This window comes from Anguilla rostrata, chromosome 14 (genome assembly GCF_018555375.3).
Source record: "Anguilla rostrata isolate EN2019 chromosome 14, ASM1855537v3, whole genome shotgun sequence".
Lineage (NCBI taxonomy): Eukaryota > Metazoa > Chordata > Actinopteri > Anguilliformes > Anguillidae > Anguilla > Anguilla rostrata.
Window position 1 is genome coordinate 20,676,515 of NC_057946.1, and position 17,723 is coordinate 20,694,237.

At 38.9% G+C, this 17,723-nt stretch overlaps 1 protein-coding gene across 3 annotated transcripts in view; it reads left to right on the forward strand.

Moving 5' to 3' along the window:
- Nucleotides 1–976: 976 nt before the first annotated feature.
- Nucleotides 977–17,723, forward strand: part of ptpn13 (protein tyrosine phosphatase non-receptor type 13) — a 60,444-nt gene continuing 43,697 nt past the window's right edge. For all 3 annotated transcript variants that reach the window (XM_064308919.1, XM_064308920.1, XM_064308921.1), the window contains exons 1-2: nucleotides 977–1,380; nucleotides 13,267–13,386. In XM_064308919.1, coding sequence (XP_064164989.1) covers nucleotides 13,272–13,386 — 115 coding nt within the window. In that variant the 5' untranslated portion in view covers nucleotides 977–1,380; nucleotides 13,267–13,271. The remainder of the gene's footprint in view (nucleotides 1,381–13,266; nucleotides 13,387–17,723) is intronic.

The following is a 17,723-nucleotide window of genomic DNA, read 5'->3' on the forward strand; positions in this document are numbered from 1 at the left end:
CGCTGTGCCTTCCAGACAACAGTGCTCAAACAGCTAAGAAACTGGGTGTGTCAAAGGGGACATTTCATTTAGCCTAGGAGATTTACGGAAGGCAATCCACCTCCTTGATTTAGGGATCACTAGGGATCACTTCCCACTGAGTCATCAGATCGTGCTAAGAATGGCACAGTAGCCAAATCACTCAAGACTTTTCACATTTTACCTTTATGTATGAACACAGGTTTATTGGCAGGAGGATTCAGTTCAGTGTGTGAGCTTCCCAGTAGCCTATGGACTTTCTTTTATATGTATATATTTTATATAATATTATATTTTTATATAATATTATATATATATATATATATATATATGTGTGTGTGTGTGTGTGTGTGTGTGTGTGTTTGTTCTTTTTTTGTTGTTGTTTTTTGCAGCATGAACTTACTATGGTGGGAAGCGGGCAATTCATAGACAAACTAGGCCATGATGTCACCATGTCAGTATGCTACAGCTTGATCATTCTTTTTTTTTTAATGTATGGCTCCTTGTTTGATCAATTATATTTAAACAGTGAGATAATATTTGTTGATGAAAATGAAAACAGTAATTACAGATTTCTTCCACATTCCATTATTCTCTCAAAATTAAATTTACAATGGTTGAACTAAATAAATATAAATATGAACAAAACAGAACAAAATCTTATACACGCTGGTTAACAACTTTTCATACAACCATCAAAGGCCAATGTTATTATTAGAATCTGTCAGAAATTTAAAGGAGGTTTTATCATTCCTTGGAATTTGTTTTTCAAAATATTTTAAATAGTGTGTGTATCTCTGCAGACGAAACTCTCGTTCATCCAGCACAGCCCTTAATACTCCCGGCCAATATATTATAAGTTTTATTTTCCTCTTGGAGGTTTCTATAGAAACGCCTGTTGCTTGCTTATGCGACGATTCCTGCTTTACCACATCGGGCCAATGAACTGTGGGAGTTGGGTGTCTGGTTACTCCCAGCAAGCCTGCTCCAGCTTGCTAAACGAAGAGAGAGAAAGCTTCATAGCATAATGGTTACCAGGCTGTTGGAGGAACGTATGCGACACGGGACTGTATAGAAATACAAATTCACAAAATAATAGCATGACAAGCGGGCACCCAGAAGTCGTTTAATGGGATATTGTGTGTGATAATCCTACTCCGGAATACGCATTAATAAGTTATGGATATTTAGGAACGAGTTTTTATTAGGAAATAAACCTGTTGCCTATTCGACAGCCCCATTCTTCTTCCATTTCAAGATGTTCCATTGTGGAAGGGATGCTGAACGGCTTCGCTTGTTTGCACTTTTCTAGTTGGAGCTCCAACTGAAGTACTAAGCTAATTCGTGAATTGGTAAAACAAGGTAAGTTGGTGCTGTTATCGTGTCTGTGTCAAAGGGAATTAATAAGCGATAGATGTTTAGCTAGCTACCTCACAGGCGGATCAACAAAAGCAGAGGGAAAAGCACTTAACCTGTTGTTTACGGCACATTAGTTCAGTTTTTTTGCTCTAAAATAAATATTTAGAAAACTATTAGTCTACGAGCAAAATAATATGCTAATTCTGTAATTTCTTGGGTGTGTTTGAGTTTGAAGACGAAGTTTGAAACGACATAACTACTTGCATACGAAGCACCCAAGAATGCGTTTTGAACGCATAAAGTGTTGCAACAGTTTAAAGACGTCCATTGAGTCGGAAAAATGTAGTAGCGCGAGATTCCTTAGGAAGGACTGTTGCGACTTAATGGTGAATCGCAGGTTATATTTTATGTTGGCTAATTTAGCCGTGAACCATACCCACCGTACAATGCAATAGGCTCAGTTTGAAAACTTGTCTGTAGAGTTAGGCACATTTCTGTCGTGGTCCTAACGCGGGCAGGCAAAGTCTTTGACTGCAAGTTGTTTTCGGGATTGCGCGTCTCACGTATTTTTTCCGGGTGTATTCTTCCTAAATGATAACAAATAATTGAAATTGGAACAAAATAGCAATGTAGAACTGTCTAACGAGCGATTCCGTGCATCAGAACGAGCCACGTGATAAATGTCGCGCGTTGGCTAAAGTTTTGAATATAGCCTATGTAGAAAAAAATAGACAAAATATTGCCAGTCTCAGAAATTATTAACCAGGGAATTTCACCAGGGAATGTAAAGAACAGAAGCTACCAACTGACTGCGTACAGCAATTTAGAACTATTTTGTTTTGTATTAGTGTTGATAAAACACTTCTCCAGTACATCTACCATTGTATTAGCTATAGGGTGTAGGCTACTCAGGTTTTCAGGAGGCATTTTTGACATAAAAGTACCAGAAAGTTTAGCGTAGGCTGTAAAATGATTCGCACGAGTAGCCTACTGGGAGGCAATAGGCCTACTATTACAAAGCAACTAATTATCTTTTGCTGCTGACCAACATAGACTGAAACTACTCCACACATGTATTTTACGGTTGTTTCTAAACTGAGTGTCGCATTTCTGCTACTTTTAGAAGCTGTATGAAACGCATCTTAAGCTTTTCTTATATTTTGTTGTGTTGTGGACCATTGCAGCATCCATCGAGTATTTTACTCAGCTTCACAGTTAAAGAAGACTGAAAATACAGTTTGTAATCGTTTCCATCAACTTTCTGAGCAAGTGACCACGTAAATGAACACTGCGCTTATTGGCCTGATATAGAAGTTTTACCTACTCGTAGTGACGTAATTGTGGTTTACCATTTTGCTTTCCATCCTGTAAATAAAGACTTATAGAAGGCACATTTTGATTAAATAAATCCCATTCCCGCAGAGCAGGAAATGGCAAGAGGGGGTGTGTCTAAACAGAATCAGATGTGCTTTTGTATAGAAGGATTTCACAGAAGAAAATGCAATCACATAATCTTACTGTTACTAGCCTACTGCTTAAATAAATCCACGATTAAAAAAATAAAATAAAAAAGTTGCTGTGTTTGGACTTAATTGAACACTTGAAAAATATGATGTTCATTTAGACACCCACGGCACTTCCTGCATTTATAAACTCTGGAGTCAATTATACCCAATGTTGCCTTTTTTGTGATAAACATAGTTCTATTACACACACAAGGTAACATTTTTTTTTTCAGAATGGCTGTAGTAGTTCTTCAAGGGTAAACTGCAGAACAATAAATGAATAATTTCAAATCTAATAATAGAGTTTCGTAGTAGGGTGAGCCGGAGTCACAAAGCATGTCATGCCAACATTTAACAGCTTTAGTTGGAAATAAATCCCATTCCTGCAGAGCAGGAAATGGCAATTTAGTTGGTCACCAAAATATTACTTAATGTAATAAATGTATTAATTCATGTAATTTTCGATACTGTAATAAAATCACATTTAAAATTGCTTTTTGAGAAACTGAAAAAAGAAAATTCAACTTTGCCGACTTGATTTTGGTTTGATGGTTCACTGATCATGCACACAACACGGTGATAGTCAGTGAATAGCTAGTAAATTGCTTTGATAAAGGTATCTGATAAACTCATGGTATTATGTTCTCATGACATGCAGCTATCAAGTGCATTTAGGCTTTTTTAAGCTGACTTCCTAGTGGTATAAAATGTCTAGAATATGCTTCCTCTGACTGTGATTAGAAAGGCTTGTTTTAGCTACAGCAATTCCAGCAATACTTTTATGTCCTGTCATAGGAATGACACACTCTGGTACATGCAAATGAACATACACCATGTTTGCATATTTCCCACAAAAAAAGTATTATTACATTGTAGCACTGGAATTGGCTTTCCTTATGTACTATTGGAATGGAAAAGGTGAAACATTATGTAAACATTTTAGGAGCATTAAAGGAAACTGCTGTGTTTTATTTGGAAAAGGTCTACTCAAGAAAATATGAATATGCTGATTTTGCGTGTGTTTTAATACCCCTTAGACCAGAAAAGAATGTTCATTACTCCCTGTACTCCCCTGCACAGATCGGGGTTTAAATAACTAGAGTTTAAACCCCCCTGGTTTAGAACATAGGTGCTTACTTTTTCTTATTTAGTTACCTCTGAGGGCAGGCCATTTCCACAGCCATACTGCACAGAGTGAGAAACACGCCATCTGTTTTAGCTTTAAAGCTAAATTGTCATTTCCTGATGTTATTAATGGATAACATAGGTACACCACAAGCAGAATCTTTAACTTCCAATGCCAGGCCTAGTTTGCAATGTAGGTCTTTGTCTTTCTTGAGTGTATTGAATATAAGCAGCAGGAGAATAAAAGTGTTGCCAAAAAAAAACCAAATCATCCCACAAAAGTTTCTGTCAATGTGAAAACTGTGCTGACCCCCTCATAAATATGTCTGTTTATCTAGACTAGTTGGCTTTCTTTAGGAAGATGCATAAAAATGTAGACATAGTCTTAGTTTTTGTTCTGTAGCAGGACTTTTGTAGTTATGTACATAAATCCTGGTAAATTGATTATATTTTAGATTGCATATGGTAATAAACCAGCTATGAAACTAAAGACTGGTCTATACTGTGCATAATGTACTTACGCTAGATTGCAGTCCCATCTTATGGAATGGTATAACTTTTATTTCCTTTGGTCAATAACTATACATAAAATATAACATAGTTATAGTCATCATAGTAGCCAGGAACATTATTTCTTTCCAGTTTATTTAATAATTGGCCAGTTACTGTTTCCATTCAGCTGTACCCCCTTTTTCCATTGTTGAGCTAGAAGCAGGCTTGATGAGTTCGCATTTTTGTGGTTTTCCATCATTTTTTTTTTTTCATGCTGACCTATATCCAGTCTGCCTGCTTCTGCAACCAGTGCCGGTCTTATTATAAGCAAACTGCGGGCAGAGTTGGGAAGCTGTGTAACTACAGCGAGGACTAAAAACGGAGGGGGTAAAAGACCGTGCGGCCATCACTGAATGCAGCGGCTGACGAGGCAGGCAGAAGTAATATGGAGTCTGGATCTGTGTGGAAAACCACAGCCGTGGATTGCAGATGAAGTCCAGGCAGTCATTTTTCATCTGGGCTGAGAGCAGCATTCACTTTGGCATCATAGACTGCTCGGCCATGGGTGATGCAGAGGAAGAGCATTAGTACTGTACCAGCTCAGCCTTCTTAAGACTCCAGCTCAGTGGAAAAGAGCTACTACATAACTCCATGTCAGTGTGTTAAAAACTGCCAAATACAAAATTTATATTAATGCTATGGGATCAGAGTAGGTTATTTAGAAACCTGCATGTTCAAGCAATAACAGCTGATGTTTGACAGTGTGTAATCCAAAGTGATAGATAAAAAGAAGTTAAGGTGCATTACATAAATGTTTCAGGTCTAGAGTTTCATTGGTACTATAATGTGGAGTACAAAACTAAAATCCCTCATCGTGCATATCAGCATGCTTTTTTGACTAAAGGCTTTTTCAACAATGTATTAAGAACCGAGTGAGGACATTTTTTAGGTTTCCAGCACCGATGGGTCAGACTGTAAAAACATAGAGAGAGAGGTGGTGAAACACAAACATAGCTATATTACGTAGGCCTACACCAGCACAGCTCAAATATCCGATTCACCCTAGATGTATTTAATAAAAATGTCACTTTAGCATGAATTATTTTAGGTTTGTGTGCAATGTTGCCTTGGAAGGTGGAGTGAGCGCCATCAGGATTGTTTAGCAGAACCACGCAGTACATGTCATGGTCCCCATGGTAACTCCCTAATTAACAGAAATGGGAGGATGAGGTTAAAACGGCGGAGTGCTGATCTCACAGCAGTGAGTGATCCGCTTGATGATGGGTCTGTTTGAGAGATTTTCCAAAACATGCAGTCGGGGGGAGGGGAACTGGCCTACACTTGTTATCATAGCTTAGTGTTCTTTCTTGTGATGAGTCATTCTGGGTCAAAGTAATTGTCAGTTCACTCCTGCAGAATTGAAAGAAAAATCGTGTATATATTTTAGTCAGTAGAGAGCCGAATGTTCTAACTATTATGCCACACATCTGTAAATCTGTTTCTTTTTTGTTTCTCTCAATCATACATTTATATGCAATTTAATTGACATATTATTTTCTTGTTTCAGGTGTGTGTGTGTGTGTGTACATTTTGGTGGTTAATTTTTTTTGTAATCTCAGAAATGGAATATGATCATGATGAATTTAAAAAAATACTGTCACACTCAATTGGGAATGACTTGCAGTACAGCTGGTGTAATGAAGTAAAATTCCAGAAGGATAAAGAAAGTTTGGCTACTTTATTGAAACACCTGGATATCACACCTAGCTTGTGTGCATCTTTGAAATGATTTCAATGTAGCTTGTTCAGAATAAAAGTTAAACAGCAGTTTTACAGGTTCCTGTAGTTAATTTATGGTTCTTAATTAACTGTACTTCTGGGTATGGACTTAGACATGAGCTGTCCCTTCATCACAGCTTACGGGGATTGTGCTATACTGTATGTGGGTAGCCAGCTTTACTGAAGCATCGATGCCATGTTTTGGTTGCGTAACTGAAGCGTAACTGAAGATAGGACACTGAAGGCAATTGAAAGTCTGATTTAAGTTTATTCAAGGAGCAAGGATGTTTGACTTACATAATTAAAGTACTTTTGAAATCATACCGAGTATGAGTATGATGGAACTGAGCCATTTTTTAATTATCGGGGTAAAAACACGGCCCCATGATTTTGTTTCACAAGAAACCTTTGTCTAAAATGTTATGCTTTGAATAGTAGAACAGCAGTAGATTTTTGTCAATTTTGTTGGAGAATTCTAAAAATTAAGTAATGTTCACATCCATATGTTTTGTATATAGGCTAAATAATGTTTGCTTACACTTATAGATACAGCTTTTTTTAATTTGGATTTTTGTGAACTTTGTGAAAAAATTAGAAGCCACATAAAATTTCACAGTTTATGGGTATGTGTCTGTACAAGTTAGACCTACTGTAACTATTGACCACCTTTGATGTTAATTCCAAACAAATATATTATCATTCAGAACACGTATTTGCAGAAAATGACAACTAGTCAAAATACTACAAATATACACTGTTGTTATACATTGAATAATGCAAACCTAGCAATTTTATAGCCATAAATAAATAATAAAAAATAATAATGACTTCACTTGGGAAGGGTTCAACAATAAATATTTGCTGGAGTAACCCAGATTCTTCTTCAAAAAATATCGGGTGGTCTTTTAATTTTTTCCAGGGCTGTATCTGGTTATCCATCTTTAGATTATTCTGATCTATGCTGGGCTGCTGAAATCTGGTGCTTTGAATACAAGGGAAGGGTTTGGTTGTTATGATTCTGGGAAACGAGGTTCACGATGAGTGCTGTTGCTGCTTCACTTTTTCTGGCATGCACATCTATTGAAGCATTTACAGCTCAACTTGGCATTCCATGGCCTCCCCCCCACCCTCCCACCCACCGCCCCAGCAGTCCAGATGGGTTTACCAGTCCCAACATGAGCTTAATGCAGTGAGAGAATTAATCACCTTGTTTTAGGTCTTTTGACGTGTGTGGAATACATTCTTCTTTAGAAAATATTGTGCTTTCATTGTTTTGTTGTTTAGCTAGTTTAGTAGAATCAGTGTTTGGTTGAGAGGATGGAAAGTGTGATTAGACAGGTATGGTCTAATGGTTTGTATCATTTCTTGGAAAAGCACCAACTCTGAACTCTGCCACCAGAAATAACAAAACAAAATGAGAAGAACAGAATATTATTTGTTTACAGATGACTATCCTCTTCCACCTCTAAGGATTAAGGATTATACTTTTTGAGTCCTTGTGGCAGATCCAAACTTCTGTGTGTATCAGTCCTTTAAAATTCAGTGCTGGAGCCCCCCTCACCCCCTCACCCCCACCCCATTGCTAGAGAATTCTCTCAAACTCAGCTTTGGGCTGCTGCAGAGCCCCTGCATAATGGAGGGGACAGTGTACCAATGGGAATAGCACCAGCCTCCCTAGCAGCCTTTGGACGGAGAAAAACATTCCACTGTAGGTCTCTGTTGGAATAACAAGGGGCACGCAAACAATTGGTTGAAGGTCTTCCCCGCTTCATTCACTCACCCATTCTGATGTTTAATGAGCCGGTCGGGTTTATAACCAGCTTTTTGTTCTCTGCATGAATTGATTCTCCCGTTGAACAGGATTGTTGGTAATATGCTCATCTGCATAAATATGTAAACTCAGCTCATCTAATACCGGCCTTTTCTTTCAAAAGCTGTAGTGCTGTGCTCAGATTTCATAGATACCGTGGCTTAGCAGTACCCTGCTGAAAATAGGCTCTGGGGTAGATTTTGGGATTTACTTGCTGATCAATCATTTTATTTATGTTGCGGACACATTTTCACTGTAGTAAGCCTGGGTTAGTAACTTGCTCAGCAGAAAATTTATAACAACAACCCCACCCCCCTCCCCCCTGTGTTCACACCTAGGACCACTGGCTCCAAACTGCAAGTCTCTAACCGCCATTCTCTCCAGACAGTGCTCACAACCTTTGAGTCACAGTTTGTTTTATGGAACCTATTTGTTTTTACCCTGGATGTGCTGACATGAATCTTCAGCTTCTAGCCTCTGCATGAATATTAACCCCGGGGGAAAAGCAGTAGCTGACTCCCTGCTGTTGCTCCCAGCTCAGCGGACCAAAGGGTCTGACTCCACATTTCAATTGAAATGTGACGCACATGCAACCATTTAGGTCGTGATCATTTTTGCTCAGTCCAGCGTAATCCCTTAAACCCTCAGCTTCCTCTACCCCGCTTGCATCACGTCGCAGCGGGATTTCCAGGATTTAAATATCTTTGTCACAGTAGTACAGCAGTTGGGATTTTCTTTTATCACAGAGGTTGTGTGACATAATGAGCAAGTCTTGTTTTAAAGTGTTTTTTCCCCCACATTTCATATTTATCAGCACATTTTTGAACACATAGCTAGAAAAACTACAGCTGCTAATGACTTTAAATGGAGATGCCAAAATTAGAGAAAATGTTTTTGGTATTTAACTTACTGCTCCTGAAACAACTAAAGAGGTATTTTATGTTCCCCATTTGTGCAATTCCTCCCATCAGATTAGTATAGTATAGTATAGTAAAGTGTGCAGTGCCTGATGCCCCCAGGTCTGTTAGTCCTTGTTTATTGTGATATAATGACTGCACATACCATTTTCCAAAGAACTGTGGAATTGGCTAGAAACCTATGGGCATAATCCATAGGCTGTTAGTTCAGATTAACATTCATGTCATGTCTTGAGATAAGATGTAAAATACAAACCTTCAGGCATCACTAAGAAAATTTCATATAGTGTGCAAATACATTAAAAAATCTATTTTTCTGCTGCTGATACTGGTATATAGGCATTGCTATTTTAAACATGTGAACAGAGAACAATTTGGGAGGAATCTAATGGCTTCTGTGTTTGTTTTAATGTAATTCAAAACAGCGTAGCTTAAACCGATATTTTATTGTATCAGAAGTGAAGAACAGAAAGGCTCCCTTGAGTGACGCTGCCCCATCACCCTTCCAATCGCGTGCTCTTTACGCGTCTTATTTTAACGCGGCTGCTGAATGTTAATCAGTTTCTCCGTGCATCGCGCTCTCTGCCGTGTGTAAATAGAACCCCCGGCCTCTCCCGCTCCATTCGGCGCACATCACAAACCGCTGCTGCGGCGGCTAGCAGCATGTGATCCTCTCTTCAGCTGAAGCGCATGAAATCGGGGCTCGCTCTGCTCAAGGCCCATATGTCGCACGGCCAGAACGGCCTTGGAAAAGCCTGCCATTCTAGATTCTTCTAACAGAAGTTTCAATTTTAAAAGACTTGTCTCTGGGAGGAATAAACAATTATTATGAATTATTAGTTCAGTTTCTGAAATCAAACAAAGCTTACAGAAACTTGTATAATTAAGCATTGGTGTCTTTCAGTAAAGTAAATATAACGGTAATGGTTTGCTCTCTCGGACACTATATTTGCTCTGCCGGGAGTACGCTCTGGGAAAAAGAAACAGTGGAGTTGTAAATGGTGTTGCCTTTTGTCCATGTCACGTTTTTCACTAGTTTCGGTCGGACTGGGTCCAGAGTTCTGAGGTGGTTTAGGTTAGCAAGTTAACTCTCTTGAACTGGTTAGGTTGCTTTTGTATTTGATGCTCGAGGGGAGGATGTGGACTGTAATGCCCACGAGCAACAACCCATGCGCTGTATTTAAATAACACAGAACATGGAAATTTGGTGCAGAGCTCATGCAGAATTCTTCATAGTTTCATCAGTTTTGTGCCACACTTGGGTGAGTATACTGGCCAATCTGGAGTATAACGTAGGTCTGATCATTATGCAGCTATACCTCGAAAAAAAATCAATAGCCTTTATCTGCTTCTCAGTGTTATTGAAATATTGAGTATGCTTTCCACTGAAGTGTTACTAACCAAATAAAAAAATGAACATAATGACAATGACATTTTCCATCTTGGAAAACGCACACACGCACCTTTGGCATCATCATGGACATGCTACCAGCTCTGGAATTGCCATAGCCAATTGTAGGTACCTATCTGAAAGCTGCTGGCTATATTTAATCATTAATCAGTCATCAGTTAACTGCTAGCCTAGAATGTGGCTGTCAGAATGGAGCTGACATACAAGTTCTCTTCTACTGTCTGAGAGCTCACTGCATAATCATTGAAGGTACCGAACTAAAAATCGGCGGCACAGGTTGTCATGTTCATCATCACTGTTGCGTACACTGCGGGTGTGACAGCCTTAGAAGTCAGAAACATGTTTTTGCATATCCATATTCACCACTGCCAAAAAAAGTCTCTGTTGTCTAATTTGGCAGGTCACCATTGCCAATGATCACCCCTGCCCTACCAACAGAGTTCTGAAATAGAATACAAAAACAGGGAGTCAGATTTCAAAGGCTCATTTCAATACTCTTGTTTATAGCACTACAAATGTGAAAATGCATCATGCATTTGCCCTTGATTCCACTCTCACCGAGCGAGGCATATTCAGACTGTGCTCTGAAGGCAACATCCAAGGTACCCTTCGCCAGGTAGTACATCACTTTTCACACATGAAATCACATTGTGTACAAAGTAAAAAATAAAATAAAAAATGAAATGAACATCTGGTCCACTTTCCCAGTGATGAAATACCTGGAGTGCAAACCTCTACCTTCTGGCCACAGATGTAAATTGTCCCATACAATAACAAAACGTGCAATCACTTTTATACCGAAGAGTAACTCATCATTTTTAAATATGCAATAATAATGTTGAATTGTCAGTCTTGTTTTATGTTTACTTTCATTCACTTTGAAGCATTAAACCCTTCTTTTATTTATTCATTCATTCATTCATTCACATTTTGTGATGAAAAGTAATGGCACCATAAATAGGCTACATGTGCACACTTAAACTTGCCTCCCTGGGTTGCATGGTATTGTTTATTGGAACCCTCATAATGGTTTATGGGCTCTTCGATAGCATTATACAATAACAGTGTTAGATGTTGATGGCTAACTGTTAGCTAGTTAACAAGCTAGATTACCATTATGGGTTTTTAAGCTACTCTTCAATGGCTGTGTGATTTTACAGCTTATTAATCATAACAAGCAAGGCACTGTGTTTTAATATCTTGAGATTATTAATCATAAGCTAGCTAGCTAGCTATAAGTGCTGTCGTAGACTGGCCTAATATACCTAGAAACTTGAGCCAGTTATTGTTTTGCCACACTGTCTATATACCATTCTGCATGCAGTATACTGTGGTAGAGATTGAGCTAATCAGAGCAGAGACTCAGCTCTCCCTGATTGCAGCTGCTGAACCTGACATGAGCTCACCCCACCCCCATGGGACGAAGCTAAATGTGACCAGTCGCTGGGAGCTGTCTCACTCATAATTGTTAGGAAATAACACAACCTGCTCATCTCAAATTACAGGAGAGATCTTTGTTCCTGTCCTGAATAATAGTAATTCTGCATATAAAGATATCTTATAATAAGGGAGCAGCAGAACATCATTGGTGTTGGTTGACTGAGAACATAATGAAACAATTGATGTCAAATCCATGTACGTCCAGCAAGTTAAGATTGAGTATGCTTTGTTGCCTTTCATTTTTTAATTCTAATGAGTTTATATTAGAGTTGTTTAGTGTCACAAGATAATCCAGATACTCATAATATTCTAGATTATATGACCATTTCATACCACAAATGAAATTCACAATGAATTGTGATGTATTTCCAGATTACAGAAGACAAACTGGTTTCATAACAAAATAATATTTTTAAATTAACATTTTTGTTTTTAGTCTGGATCTAGAATTCATGAAAATAGCTATTGGTATAGCATTTACTGATAAGGTAGGGGATATGCTGTGGGTGTAGTTTCTTAAAGGTGCAATTTGCATAAAAAATGGATTCTGTGTAATGCCAGTGGTTGGTGCAGTGAAATATTATTCCCAAAATGTATACAGTCTGTCCCGGGCTTTGAAAAGTAATGGAAAATATGTTTCCAGTATCATCTGTTTTCTAAAATATGTTAATGCGTATACAGTACATGCATATGAAAATGTATAGAAAATTTGTGGCTCATCATACTGAACTTTGAGAAGTTGGTCATCCTAGTGTACCACCCCATCCCCAAGAACCCTACCAGTTTTCAAGTCTCATGCCTCAGGTTCACAAAGGTTCCTGATTAGTCTCCTTTTTTCACAGTCTGCATCTTGTTTTGCATACATTTTGATGGAAATGCATACAAATTTGGTCCTCAGAATTTTCTCTGTTCGGTTCGCAATAGTAGAGGCGAAACTACCTTTGGAATACAGATTTTTGATGTAGGCACTTCTTTTTAGAAAGACAGGAATGGCATACCTCTCAATGAACAGTGAAATGTAGTGAAATGTTCTTGAAAATGTTTTAATTACACTATAGTTTATTTCTTTAGATGAAAAGTCAAAAAGCTGAATAGTTGCTTGTATATACCTGTGAAGAATCCTTCACATTTTCAGACTGAGAATCTGAAGGTCAGAGAAATGGCTGCATTTCATCCTAGATGCTCTATAATTCACGTTCCTCATGCTACTCTGTGCTGTAGCATTTTATACACAATGGAATTCACCCACCCACCCGTGTTAGTCCCTTATCTGTCCATTCGGCATGGCAGTCGCAGCTCACACCGGTTCTTGTTTTGAGGCGAACTGGAAGATATGGGTAGCGCTGCTGGAGGCTGGCAGAATGTGTGATGATGTGCGTTTTCAAGCCCATGCCTCTGTTCCCCTGACAGGTACCATGCACGTGTCTCTGGCAGAAGCCCTGGAGGTGCGGGGGGGTCCTCTGCAGGAGGACGAAGTCTGGGCCGTGCTGAGCCAGAGTGCCGAGAGCCTTCAGGAGCTCTTCCGTAGAGGTACCCCCATCTCGTGCAGTCCAGCGCCAGCAACTGTCATACCACCACGTCACCGCTTTTTAACAAGTAGCATCTGGACAGCACACCATACATTTCCTTACTGTATAATAACTGCCTGGACTGTAACGTGCACTTACTGGGCATTGTAAGTGCTATGTGTTAAGCGAAGGAGATGCTTCAGTTAACGGAGCAAAAGAAGCCAATAACAGATTATAATTTACCTCTCTAAACCCTGTCTGCTTTTCTGTGACCTAAACCTTGTTGAATCTCATTTTCGTTTTTGAATCTTGTGGTCATTTTCTCCTAGCCCCCCCCAAACCACTGCCTACTGAGGGAAGGATTTGACTTTCAATGGTGTAGATTTTTCCTTATTGACCATAACTTATACCGTAACATCTCTCTCATCTGCCCCCTATAGTTTGTTCCATTTAACCTTACCTCCTTTTGCAGCAGGCTTTCCACTATCTCATCTTATTTAAAGACTGGTCCCTGGCCCCTGGCCCCACCTTTAATCACAACTCCTCATTTACCTGAGAATGTTCTTTATCTCCTTTTTCTGTTTGACTTTGATTTGTACTCCCTGTGCCACCTCCTCCTTCCGGCTCTTTCTTTATCTCCCATGTGAGAGTCTTGACACCCATATCTCCAAGTATTATTTCTCTGAATTTCACCTTAGCTGACAGCTCTCTTACTTTCACGGTATTATGTGTGCTCTTTATTTGCTCCCTCAATGCACAGCTGTCTTTTAGTCTCCCATAACCTGAAGGAGACTGACTGACTGACTGTAAATCATGTAAAAAAAAAAAACAGATGATCAATTAACTTCGGGGGCAGTTACTTTTTTCTTTAAAGCTAAAATCTACAGTGAAAATGTTTAAGTATTGTTTTTTGTTGTTGCTTCAGCTCTGCTCAAATCTTAACTTGCTCACCCGTGATGTTTCAACACACTTTAAATCCCACATTGTAAACTCTCAAGCAAAAGATTTTGAAGTGATATAATAGGAATACTTTAATTATATTTGCTTAAGATAAATATTAGCACCTAATGACTATGTCATGTTTATTTAGGCTCTTTATACATTCTTATAGGGGTACATGTATTATAATGATTATATGTTTACATTTATTGGGATTTAAAGTACATTTTACCCAGTCTCAGTACACTGTGCAATACAATTAAAAAGATAATATGGATGTGTTCTTCGATTATATGAATCAATGATCATTACACTGAGTATTTCCGCTGTGTTTTTACACAAAGGATTTTTAAGTATCTATCTAAGCAAATCTGTGGTTTCAGAAACATTCAGGAAATGTTTGAGATGTTCCCTGGGTGGAACATTTTCCAGGAAAAATCAAATTGTACATGTTAAATTTCAAATATTTCACACACCTAAATATCTCATTAGCATACACACAATAGCTTTTTTGTGAGTCATTCTGATCCTGTTCCGTGCCAAATACAGTTAATTTAACTGGAAATGATGATGCGGATCCTGCATGCAGCTTGTGCGTGGCTCCATAAACAATCCCGTAGTCTGGCCTAGTGAGGAACAACAAGTGCTGCCTGGCTCTCTTCCTTCATTTGGAGGTGATTTAGGAGATTTAACAGCAGTGTGCTTCATCTAGCCTAATAAGAGAGATTGAGAGGAATCCTTGACAGATGCATATCTACACGTCTAATTTAAAAATGTAGGTTATGCTGATCTGTATGTTATTTGAAAGCCTTTTTGTGGATTTTCTTAATGACCTAATTTCCTGTTCCTACTGCATATATTCAGGTAGAGTATTCTGTGTTGGTTGGGGGCCATATGCGATGACACTTATTAGGTCCGTTTTGGAGAGAGAATCTGCCCTTTAAATTCAGTTTTATTTTTACAACACTTTTCAGAGACACAGTGACAAAGACAGATTACATTGAAAAATTTAGAACCCGAAGCCTGTGTATTCTTCGGCTGTGCTAGACCCCTAATAATACTCTAAATCTGGCTAATATAATAGGGTGCTTACACACGTGGCACTTTGCCCCATACGTATTTTCAAATATCAATATAAACTATGCATTGTCAAAAGATTGAGCAGTATTCTCAAGCTACTTACTGCATTTACAATGTGTCTCACTTGATGTGGTCTCGACTACGTCTCAGGTGGCTAATTTAAACACAACCTTAGTGCTGTGGTTTACAGTTAGTAGTTAGTGACCCTCCAGAATGAATCTTTGGAGGGTTCAAAAGAGCTTTACTAATTCACCCCCCCCCCCCCTTCTTTCCATTGAATTTCTGGTTTACCTGACCCTGGATCTATTCCAACTGTGTGAGAGCTTGTATCTGCCATCACTCCAGGTGCTATCTCACTCTGCTAGCATAACACAGTGATCCATGTAAATGAGTTGTTTTGTCTATGCATGCATGCATGCCATGTATAATTGTAGTCTTTATAGACTTTGGTATATTCTAGTTTCTCAGGCCTTCACTAGAACTGGATCTCCACCTCAATTTTAATGAAGGCAATAACTGTCATCTCCCAAGGCTAAGAATGTGTTTGATTTGACATTCCTGTTTTTTGTTATTTATCAAAGTAACAAAGTGCATTAAAAAGCAAGGAAATTTACAGTCTAAAGTCTTTACATAACATCATAATAAACAGGTTTCCTTCCACTTGGCCATGGTTAGGGTCATTTCAGAACGTGAGTTGAAAGAGACCAGTCTCTCCCTGGGCTGTGTAATGCTAGCAGTGCAATGGAATGTGGCAAAACCCTGGCCAATTTAAAAGATTGAAATGCAGCCAAATGCAAACTGCGTATGCAACTCTTCAGATGTAAAATAAATAAATAAACAAAATAAATGCCTTCATTGTTATAAATTTAGTAAAGTTGGCTGATGGGTTGCTCAGTTTTAAGAAAGCATGATGCTGAATACAGTAAAACGTATTACAAATGCTTCTGGTGAAGAGTCCCATGTCTATAGATTCCCAGCAGATGAGTACATGGGGGTTGCAGTAGCTTACTATCCCAGACAAAGAGCACATTGTAATCCAGTGCCTATTTTCACATGGAGGAGGTTGAAAAGGCTGTTTTCTCTGAGCTGGAGCCAACCTCCATGGCCTCAGATTGGCCATCAATGCATGGAGCTTTTGACATCTTTATATGTGCAGCCCGCGCCCGGTACAGTGACTCAGTGCAGAGGGGCCCGAGTGGACGGGCCCCGGTTTTTCACATGAAAGGGTCAGCCCTATCAGCGCCTCATCAGGCCTGCTTAATTGTCTGTGTGGTTCGCAAAATCCCCAGGGTCTGGGATTTAGCATACTTGACATGACTTTTGTGGCAGCAACAGAGCCCCTGAGCTCTTACTATCATTGCCTAATGTGACTCAAGGTCAGGCCTTGGAGTTCTTTCTGAACAATGACAAGAAAAGAATCTTTTAGAAAATGAAAACGCCTAGTCTAGTTGGTTATTTTTGTCTAGATCTGCTCTTGTCTAAGCCCTGTGGCCTTGAACTGTGATGTAAAAGCTTGGATTTTTTTCACCTCCTCAAGTTACATTTTTGTTACTTTATTGTTAGGACATTGTTAAACTCAAACAAGCATGGAATGTTCAAGATGCATGAATGGTGAATATGACATCTGGGCATGAAAGAAATGCAGAAAAGGGTGAGATGTAAACCAAGTAGGAATATTATCATGAAGGCTTACAACAAAAGGTTTATTGTTTTCACACTAATAAACCTTTTTTTGCCTTCCGATGATGAAGAAATAATAAAAGAGTAAAATCACAATAGAGTGAAATAGGAACAACAGATTAAGCTACCATTTACTGTAGTAAATACCCCAAAGGTTTCTGGCCACTGATGAGCAATAGACCCTTGTTATGTCAGCTAATACTAACATAATACTAACCATATAACTTCATTGTGGCTAAAGACCCATTGTGCACGAGTTTGGAAAGCTATATGGTGTATTAGAAACAGATGGGGAAGTAAAACTATCCAGGAGTTTTAGAATTTGCCAGAGCAGGGAGGAGCTTGGATCACTTTCCTTTCTAACAGCAGTTGAAGTCTCCGGTGTTTTGCCTTGAGTGTCCGTGCCAAGAATTGTCACCAGCAGATGTGACTGGGGTTAAAGTTGGGGTTGGGGTTAGAGGAAAGGGTGGAGTAGTGGTTGTTTATTTGATGAAGGAATACAAATCAAGATTGCTGTACATTACTTGAAGTTGCAGTAACCTAAGACTCATGTGTGCATACCTAAATGCACTACAATAAAGAACTATACTGTGTTGCATTGTGACATTTATAAGGTGACTGTCATTACCTAAGCAGCACCTCCCTCTTTCTTTTGGAACC